General features: G+C 42.1%; 1 protein-coding gene across 8 annotated transcripts in view; it reads left to right on the plus strand.

The window, feature by feature from the left end:
- TNIK (TRAF2 and NCK interacting kinase) overlaps positions 1–10,970 on the plus strand; it is a 415,617-nt gene that overhangs the window by 297,601 nt on the left and 107,046 nt on the right. For all 8 annotated transcript variants that reach the window (XM_011948978.1, XM_011948979.1, XM_011948982.1 and 5 more), the window contains exons 8-9: positions 535–589; positions 2,570–2,648. In XM_011948978.1, the coding sequence (XP_011804368.1) occupies positions 535–589; positions 2,570–2,648 (134 nt within the window). The remainder of the gene's footprint in view (positions 1–534; positions 590–2,569; positions 2,649–10,970) is intronic.

Consider the following 10,970-nt stretch of genomic DNA (forward strand, 5'->3'; position numbering starts at 1 on the left):
GCACCGATTGTCCGGCACTCCCTAGTGAGATGACCCCAGTACCTCAGTTGAAAATGCAGAAATCACTGGTCTTCTGTGTCGCTCGCGCTGGGAGTTGGAGCATGTTTACTGTTTTGATTGTGGTGATGGGTTCACAGGAGGATCCCTATGTTATACCTTATCAAATGGTGTACTTTATGTGCATTTTATTATATGACAATTATAGCTCAATGACAGTGTTATAAACAGTCAAATATCAGCAATTTCCTATGGTTCAATTCACAGATAAATTTCAGTAATGAATTAATTTAAAAATTTTTTATATTCATTTTTCATACATTTATTGATAAGCTGCCATGTGCCAGATACCATGAATGGTACTGTCAATGAAAAGTGAGTAAGACTGTTTCTGCTTTGAAGGTTAGTGAAAGTAACAGGTTTGTAAACAGACAACTGAATGACTTTCCCACAGGCAGTTCTGAAACAATTACCAGGTTTAACCAAGTTGTCCTTTGTCTATTGAATTTATGTGTGTGTCTGCCCCTTCTTTTTCAGAGTGACTTGTGGTCTTTGGGAATCACCGCCATTGAAATGGCAGAAGGTGCTCCCCGTAAGTACCCTCTTCTGGGGTGAAATCTGTTGCTGGTCTGCTCTGCGGGTACTGAAGTTTCCTTGCCAGGAGCTGCAGTTGCTTTACTTCCACTACACCGAGCCCTGCATGGATTCAAGCTGGCATATTTAGAAAGCAGAATCATCTTAAATCAACCAGGAATCCATTCATTTCAGTGCAGTGGGAGAATCCTGTTTTTATTTAAAAAAAAAAAAAGGAAGGAAAAGAAAGCAATCTTTGGGGAGTCTTGTTTGTTGTACAGATTCTGTACATCATTTATTCTGGACTACTCCTCACCTGACATAAAACCGTGACCAATTCACAAGACTATAAACTCCAATGTATGAAAACCCAAAATTAATTTTCAGTGCACAGGTTATACAAATTGCTATTACTCCTCTTAAAATACTGATGTTTAAAATTTTAGATTCCCCTGCTATTTGAGGCAGAGTGGCTAGGGCTCCAGCAGTCTTGAGAATCTCAGTTCCTTGAGATTTGGAGTACTGGCCCTGGCAGAGAGTCTCTGTCAAGAGACTGTGTCTCACGGATCTCCATATAGGAAGTATAACTGGTTGACAGCCCCAGCTGCTGCAATGGCACCAGGCCGCACCTTTGAAGGGCCACTCCCCACCAGTGACCTAGCACAGTGGGGATACTAAGGCAGGCCCTTTCCTGGAGGACACAAGATTCCTTCGTAGACAGCTTTCACCCAAGTAATACCCTGTGACTTCGCAAGACCTGCAGGACACTCTGGGACCCTTCCACCTACCTTTTCTCCCTCTCTCCTTCACTCAGGGTCAGACTTGCATAGCAATCTGATGACTTCCCATACTGCCTGGCTCCTTCCCTGTTTCCATTCACATAGTAATTTACCCAGTAATATCCTTGGTGTCTGCATCTCAAAGGACCAGTACAAAAATAGGCCCTTTATTTGCATGACAGGTCGTTATACTTAAGACTTTCACCTTCAGATTGTCATCATTTTCTTCTCAGTCTAGAATTGGTAGAACTCATCTGTAGCATGATTGATTTGGAGTGCTGGTTGACAAAATTGCCCTCATTCACAATGCTAATAGGCATGTGTGAATCAGAAAAATAATATATTGCAGTCTTAAACCATATTATCATTCTTGATGAGTGGTAGACAGGGCTAAAAATAAACTTCTGCCCACAGAATCCTTTGGCTTTTAGGGAGCACATATTCTTATTCTAGCTACAAAGTAGAAATTCTCCCGGATATTTGAAAAGCAAACTAATAAATTATTTTTATTAAAGAAAGAACATATGAGTGCTTTCACTATAAATGATAATGTCATGTTTACAAGATGAGATCTTTTTATAACTTTGTTTTTCTGCCAGACTCTGTGTGACTTAATCCTCTGGGTTTCCTGGGGCCAGTGAATTTAAAAACAAAACGAAACAAAACCCGTTACGACACCTGAAAAGCCATTCGGGATATCTGGAAACAGAGAAAATGAGGCTCTGGGCTGGTGTTTTGGACTCCAAAACTCTGTGTAGATAACATTGCATTTGGATGAGCTGTCAATGTGTAAGAAATAGATGGGATAATCAAATGTCTTTTATTTATGGCTTAGTCTTTTACTAATTAAACATAGCTTACCATCTCCATTGTAGTTGTCATCTGATGTTATTGACTTTCAACGTCAGGTGGTCATTCACAGCAAGATGGCTGGTCGTTGACCCTTTAACTTAGTTTCCTTAAATATGAAGTAAACGTGTATTCACTAGAAATGTTAGCAGTAGCTATGTGAACCATGTTGTATTTTGAGACTCCTGTAAGTGGACATGAGATCTTTCAAATGCTCGTCAAATGCAAGCATTTGGATATTCTGACTTCGTGCTCAATCATGGTGTGTAAACTCAGTGGGTCACTGGGCAGCATTATCTGCACAGCCAAGACGGGCTTGGCCTGAGTTTGGCCTCCTAACTGTAGCTGGCCCTTGTTTTGGTCTCTTGCAGCTCTCTGTGACATGCACCCTATGAGAGCTCTCTTCCTCATCCCCCGGAACCCAGCGCCTCGGCTGAAGTCTAAGAAGTGGTGAGTTTGGTCTTCAATGTTTTGCAGATTCAAGGGTGAGGTTTTCTTCTGATTCTATTTTGGATTAGCTCTAATCCCTAGGTCCTACGGATAGAATGAGACTAACATATATTATGACTTGGTGAATTACTTTCCATATGCTGTCATTCGTCTTAAAGTACATATGCAGTATCTACTGTTTGTACAGCAAGTCTTTATTCCCCGACCTTTAAGGTAAGAAATCATTAGCCAAAATGGGTAAGTGAAGCCCAAGTAATAACATGAAAGCTCTTTGATTTATAACTCCAAGTCATATCTTTCCTGGCAGCACAGAACACCTTATCAGAGAGGGTGATAGTTTAGATTGGCTGATTTCTCTTCTATTCCTTACAACAATCACTCCCTAAGTGCATATACACACTAGTTAATGTCGGAGATTATTTCTCTGGTACATGTATGAGCATTTGCAGTTTTTTTGTTTTTACGACTGTTTTCACATATGGCAGGTGATACTGGCTTCTTATTTGGGGCAGCAATTTAACTTTTCCTTTTAATAAACTTACATAAAATGGTGGCTTAATTTAAAGGAAACTACTACATGAATAGTAGTATGAGTGGTGTAAAGTAATGCCAAAAATCATGTTGATAGGATATGACTGACATTTGGGAAACAGTTCTACAGGTTAAGCCAGATGTTGGATGTTTTGACTTTTTTTGGATAATTATATAGTTGGGATCTTTGTATCTTATTATTCCATAACCAAAATTCATTGCTTCCTCCTTTCTTCCTATGGAAATGGTGTATCCTCCCTGATAACATTCTGGAATCTCGGATTACTCTTGCACTGAGGTCAATTCCTGCACTACTTGCGACCTCCTATCCTTTTTCTAGAGATAAGTCCTGGGCAGTGAGACCATGAAGGGACAGGATCCTTCTGCCCCTTTCCATAGCCCTTCATGATCAGGTGCTTGACTGCGACCCTCATGTTTCCCACCCACCCACAGGTTCCCCTCTACCACACAGGAGGCAGCCTTAATTACTACCAGTCATCTACTAATGAGAGCCACCCTGGCGGAACAGAGGAAAGGGCATGCTGCACAGAAAGAGGGAAGGAAACAGCCAGAAAAGAGATGGCAGCCTCAGAATAGCCAGGCCCTGCGAGGGGAGTGAGAGTTGCTATTGGTAACAAGGAGGCAGAGCGTTTCCTGCCCCTCCTTCCTCTGCAGAGGGTCACTGTGGTGCAAGACAACCCTTCTCTCCCCAGCAACAGCCCTCCCATTGGGTGTCATACATCATGTGATCAGCAAAGCACCCCCCCCCCCAACACCCTGCTTCCTCTCTTCTCCCTGGATCAGACTCCCAGGGAGGGGGGCTGGCTCAGTTCTCTTCCCTGGAAGCGACAGTGACACTACAAAGCCCTCTGCTAGGTTCCTGCTTGACATCTGAGCTGAGTTTGCAGTATACAGTGGGCTTTACTTACCCTGTTCCCTGCCCTGTCTTCTCCTTGTCTCCCTTTACTGCTGCTGGACACGTATTCCGAGCTTCTCCATAGAAGAGGACAAACTGGCCCTCCACAGATGTATTTGGCTGTCATGGTGTGGTCATACGCCCCATTTTAAAAATACGTGTATTGTTTTAATTGGCAACACTTAAAAATCTGTCAGTTGAGCATTACATTTAGATTTCTGGCCTTTTTCATGCAAAGATGCAGTGAAGTGCTTGCAAAAAGATGCTAGCTCCTGCTCCCATTTAGGACAAGTGATTGTCCTCCTCCAGCTGCCACCTCCCCCCAACTCAGAAGCTGGTGTCAGTTGGTTAGTATACATCTCCTGCTTTCTTTTTCTTTCTTTCTTTTTTTTTTTTTTTTTTGAGACAGTGTCTTGCTCTGTCGCCCAGGCTGGAGTGCAGTGGTCCGACCTCGGCTCACTACAACCTCCACCTCCCAGGTTCACGCCATTCTCCTGCCTCAGCCTCCCAAATAGCTGGGACTACAGGCACCCACCACCACACCCGGCTAATTTTTTGTATTTTTTTTAGTAGAGACGGGGTTTCACCGTGTTGGCCAGGATGGTCTCGATCTCCTGACCTCGTGATCCACCCGCCTCGGCCTCCCAAAATGCTGGGATTACAGGTGTGAGCCACCGCACGTGGCCACATCTCCTGTTTTCATCTTAACTAACCATGGTCTGCACCACCCCTTTTTGTGACCTGCCTGACCCCACAGAAAAGTGAGTGAACAGCCCTTGCCCTACAGTGTTGGTTTTTACTGACTGAGATCCAAAAAGATCAACGGTGTGCTGACCCTGTTTGAGAAATACAGACTTTTAGGACAAGGGAGGCTGATTTTTCAGCTTCAAACCTTTGACAAGAACTAATTTTTAATAATGCTGGAGGGAGCTGGAGAAGTTTGGAAACACTGAGAAGTCCAGGCCAATTTCATCTCATCCTGCCACCTTGCACACCTTTCCCTGATGTGGAAGGAAAGCTAAGTAGGAAAGCTATGGGAAAGTCCCATATTGTCAGGGAAAGGAAAAGTAACCTGATTGTTAGAGAGTGACTAGGGAAACAGTAGCCCTGATAATGTGCCATTTCACACTTGGATCCCAGCCTTTGTAGAGATGGTGGTGCAGCCTCCAGGCACATGATACTTGACAACAGACATAGCTCCCATTTCTCTGCAATACAATTCCACCAGTTTTTAAGTGAAAATACTTAAACACTTCAGAGTATTTTATCTGGAAAGCGCAGGTCCAAAGTGATTTGAAATAAGTTAGGGTTTACTTTAATAGACTCTAGTGTTTGAGAGGAAATGAAACATTTTGTTTATTGTTTTTTTTTAAAATTATTTAAAAGGAAAAGACCCCCTCCCCCGACCAAGAGACAAAACTCCAAAATGTTCTTTTATTTCTAGCTATTCTTGGGGAGGGGAAGGAGGGGAGGGATAGCATTAGGAGATATACCTAATGTAAATGATGAATTAATGGGTGCAGCACACCAACATGGCACATGTATATATATGTAACAAACCTGCACGTTGTGCACATGTACCCTAGAACTTAAAGTATAATTAAAAAAAAAAATTTCTAGCTATTCTCTACCTAAATGAGTTATCGGGTTAAATGCATTGTTCTTAGTGTATATATCAATACCTGACCAAAGGGGGCGCCATTGTGGAGACAGGGCCATGAACGCTTCATGGCGAAACATTCAGTCAAGCATCATTTTCAACATGACTGAGTCTACAACATACAAGGCATAAACTAATCTCTTAGTGTGAACTTGGTTTTGTTTTGTTTTTTGTTTTTTAATTTGTGCCTTCAGGATTTGAGAAATAAAGGCAGTGGCACTGCTCTTTCCACTGTCATCATGGAGGGAAAGGAGACCACCACCACTCACAGGAGCCCAGTTCTTCCTTCCCTATTGGTATGATGAGGAGAGGCCTTTGTGGTATGGGATGATGAAATTACGGCACCACTGAATGTTCAGGCAGCTCAGCCATTTAATAATAAGTTGTCTGGGAGGGTTGTAACCTTAGTGGAATCAGAGGAAAACCAAAGATGCTCTCACCCTCTACCTCCGTATCAGCACCAGCAAGTGAATAGTAAGACTGGGATTCCCATTTTCTCTTCCTGTCTCTTGTGCGTGGGTAGATTCCACTCGCAGGGGTAAACTATCTCCTTCAAAAGATTTTCTCCTCCCTTCTCTTGCCACCCTGCTCATCCACACTCACCTGCCCTCACAAGTATACTCAGTGTCACTGCTTCCCTCCAGGGCTTTCTGGAGAAGGATAAGAATGGTTCCATTAAGTATAAAGCGGTGAATCTTTCATGTGCCCTTTAAATTTGAAGAGTCCACACAGGCAAAGCAGCCCTCAGTTGAGATCATTAGAAAAATCATAACTGCTTATATGTACAAGCTCTACTGGTCCAAGCTGCTCATGCTCCGGATGCAGATGTGGAGGCCCAGTGAGGCTAAGTGGTGTATTTGCACGAGTTCTAGCCTCCTCACTGGGAGAACCAGTCTGGACCCAGCCTCCTGCTTTTGCTCCAAGCCTAAAAATCACCCCCATGATTTTATGAGGCACCAGTTCTGATTCTTGGTGGCAAAATCTTGGTTCTGATTTTGTTTTGAGATATGACAAAGTTCGTGTGTGTGTGTGTGTGTGTGTGTGTTTTCTAAATATAATAATAATACAAAGCAAATATCAGAAATTCCTTCAAATAGACTGAATTTGCTAGTAGTAATGTGACTTTGAACCTTGGACTTTATTAAAAGCCAGCTAAAAACTATTACACAGACTTTAAAAATTAACCTTTTTTGGCCGGGCGCGGTGGCTCAAGCCTGTAATCCCAGCACTTTGGGAGGCCGAGACGGACGGATCATGAGGTCAGGAGACTGAGACCATCCTGGCTAACACGGTGAAACCCCGTCTCTACTAAAAATACAAAAAACTAGCTGGGCAAAGTGGCGGGCACCTGTAGTCCCAGCTACTTGGGAGGCTATGGCAGGAGAATGGCGTGAACCCAGGAGGCAGAGCTTGCAGTGAGCTGAGATCCTGCCACTGCACTCCAGCCTGGGTGACAGACCGAGACTCCATCTCAAAAAAAAAGAAAAAAATTAACCTTTTTGTGCAGCCTCCTTGGAGATAACAGCCCAGCTGACTCTTCATGCTAAGCTATTTAACCCATACGTGAAATAATTCCCTTAAAGAACTCTATGTTTACTCAGTTCAACAGAAAGGAGGATTTCTTTTTTTTCTTAGAGATAGTCTCATTCTGTCACCCAGGCTAGTGTACAGTGGTGCAGTCATAGCTCACTGCAGCCTCAAACTCCTGGGCTCATATGATCCTCCCGCCTCAGCCTCCCAAGTAGCTAGAACTACAAGTGCATGCCACCATGCTCAGCTAATTTTTTCTATTGCTTATAGACAAAATGTCTTGCTATATTGCCCAGGCTGGTCTTGAACTCCTAGCCTCAAGCAATCCATCCATCTCGGCCTCCCAAAGTACTGGGATTATAGGTGTGAACTACCGCACCTAGCCAGAAGCGGGGATTTCTGCTCCTCAGTCCTAAAGGCGGATGCTGTGTTCCTTAAGCCCAATGATGCTCAGAGATTGCTGGGTGCAGTGTCATTATAGTCATCATAATAATAATAGCAAACACATATATGGCATTTATGATACCAGGAACGTTCTCAATATTTTACATGAATTAATTCACTTACAACAATTTTTTGAGATAAGTACTAATAATATCCCCATTGAATGCAGCCAGGGAAACTGAGACACATAGAAGTTAAGTAATTTGTCCAAGTTAGTAAGCGATGCGACTCAAGTAAAGGAAGAGGGTAGCTTTTGGAAATAGGGCAGGGCCAATGCAAATTTTAAGGCCAAATTGCATTTAGGGAGTCTGATGATTACCAAAAACTTTTAACCCAACTGATTAAAATGGCTAATGTAACAATCTTTCCAGCATGTTGAATTCCCCCAACACAATTTAACATATAAACAGGTTCAATTTGGGAAGATAAAGTATTTAGTGACTCTGATAGTAGAACTAGTATTCTCACACTGTAGGTACCAATCATTACCATTTATTTCTCCATGCCAACCCTTGGGAAATTAGTATTACTAACCTTAGATGTTTTTATTGTATAAGAGACAGAACTAAATTACTATCAGTGGAGATTCAAGCAATAGTTATATAAATGTACTTTGAACTCATTAGAACATTCAGCAAACAGTGAGGTAATATTCAACATAGGTGAAGTGTTTTCACTCTTAAATAAGCGTGTAATTAAGCATATTGATTCTTTGGTCATGCTAACTTAAATAAGAAACTATGAATCCTTCTTTGAAGACTCGTTTTAAGTAAACATTATTTTCTCTTCAAAGGGTGCCATTTGAAGAAGATATGAAATATATTACCAGCTTTGTAGTTCTGCACAAGTAGGCCTACCTTTTAGGCCCAAAGTTATTGTCTTGAATATCTCTGAGTTTTTTTCTCCCAGCAAAGCATACTGGGAAAAAGGACTCTGTTTAATAACTAATCCCATTAAACTTGAGCGCTATTCCATTCTGGAGATTTCTGTGACTGTTTTTTTAGATGTCAATATCAGGGAATAGAATGCAAGTCTATTAAATCTGTATCTCACTTTTAAATCGAATGTGATTTCTTTTCTTTATCAACCTCTAATTAATAGTTGGTTGAGCAGTTTAAACAAGCACTTCGGCGGATGTGGTGGCCCATGCCTGTGATACCCGTACTTTGGGAGGCTGAGGCAGGCGAATCACTTGAGGTCAGGAGTTTGAGACCAGCCTGGCCAACATGGCAAAACCCTGTCTCTACTAAAAATACAGAAATTAGCCAGGTGTGGTGTCACACACTTGTAGTCCCAGCTACTCGGGAGGCTGAGGCAGGAGAATCACTTGAACCTGAGAGGCAGAGTTTGCAGTGTGCTGAGATCATGCCATTGCACTCCAGCCTGGGTGATGGGGCAAGACTCCATCTCAAAAATAATAATAATAATAATAATAATAATAATAATAAGCACTTCCTTCTAGTTGCCAGCAAGAAAAAGAGAACTGCCATTTATACTCCTTGTAAATATTTCATACCTTTCTGTCTTAATTTTTGTTTTCATCTTTTTAATACTGATTTTTCTATCTGGAAAAGTACTGTATGGAGTTCGTTTATATCTTCATGCAGGTCAACCTCATTCTCTTCAGTTCATTCCATAGGAGTGTCCTTTATTTCATTACATTTTTCTGGCAAGGTTTCTTAGATGAGATCGTATTTATGCCTCCACAGATTTATTTTATTGATCTGAGAAAAAGAAGAATATCCACTCTCCAGACCTCCCTTTCTGTCCCTCAAAAATGCAGACTTGAAGGTGGCCATATTGCAGCTCTTGCCCAGAACCTTCATCATGCATTCACTCATGCACCAAACACGCAAATCAGGTAGTGTGCTCATGATGCAAAGATGGCTCAGGCATGTCTGATGCTGTTGATAATTTTCAGTGTGAAGAAGCAAGGATATGCACAGAAGCACTTAACAAGGAGGTGCATAGAGTGTCCTGCTGTCATTATTTCTAGTCCACAGTATGGCCAACCCTGATTCATCCTGGGCAACCCCAAGCACAGTAGGCTACCTTTATTTCTAGGTAAAGTATTTTAAAAACTTGAATGTAGCTTAGAAATTTAGAGTGGAAAGTAAAAAAATACCAGTGATTCAGTACTTTAAAAACACAGAATAAAGTGAAAAACTGCTTTGACCAGGGCAGCACTAGAGAGTGGTGCATACAAAAGTGCCTGTCATGTTTGAGTGTTGAAGAACATGTTCCTCATTGTGTTCTGTGTGGTGAGGGCACCTCTCAGGCCTGAAGAGTATGTACGCAGGGACTGCTGGGCAAAGGCTCAATCCTGGGATCCACTCCTGTATCTCCCCTGTGCACCACAGGAGAGCAACAGAGAGCACAAAACAGATCATTCCTGCTCTGGGCAGGACAGGAAGGGTAATCCGAGTTTCACCAAGGTCTCCTGGAGTGCCTTGGAAAAGCATGCTATCGAGTCATGAGCTTAATTATTAATGACTCTGAACAGTTTCTTGGATCTTTCAGCAAGAACATGTGTGTTCAACTCATGAATCACGGCTGAAGTCCACCATTAATTTCTGCCACATTGTGGTCTTAGTGCCATAATCGTAGGTACGGTATCTCTCGCCAGCTCTCCCCTGCCAGGTCTCTGGCATAGGGTTTATCTTTGAGGAAATATTGCCTTTCTAAAGGGAGATAAATTTGCCTCTGGGTGTGAACTTAATTCTTTAAAGTTAAATGTTTAAGTCCTTGAGTTAATGACAAATGTACACATAGAGCCTGTTCTTACTCCTTGGAAAGCAGAGTTCAAAAGTGATTCTGAAACTACTGGTTACAAAATTTGCCTAATCAGAGTTCACTTCATCATAGATGAATCTTGCTTATTTCTACAAAATGCACTCCCTGTTACCTATCCAACCTTGGTTTTACTTTTCTCCGGCTTGCATTTTTTTTTTTTATTATTATTATACTTTAAGTTCTAGGGTACATGTGCATAACGTGCAGGTATGTATACTTGTGCCATGTTGGTGTGCTGCACCCATCAACTCGTCAACACCCATCAACTCGTTATTTACATCAGGTTTAACTCCTAATGCAATCCCTACCCCTGCCCCTCCCCCCTCCCCATAATAGGCCCCGGTGTGTGATGTTCCCCTTTCCAAGTCCAGGTGATCTCATTGTTCAGTTACCACCTATGAGTGAGAACATGTGGTGTTTGGTTTTCTGTTCTTGCGATAGTTTGCTG

This window comes from Colobus angolensis, unplaced genomic scaffold (genome assembly GCF_000951035.1).
Source record: "Colobus angolensis palliatus isolate OR3802 unplaced genomic scaffold, Cang.pa_1.0 Scaffold289, whole genome shotgun sequence".
In the NCBI taxonomy this organism is placed as follows: domain Eukaryota; kingdom Metazoa; phylum Chordata; class Mammalia; order Primates; family Cercopithecidae; genus Colobus; species Colobus angolensis.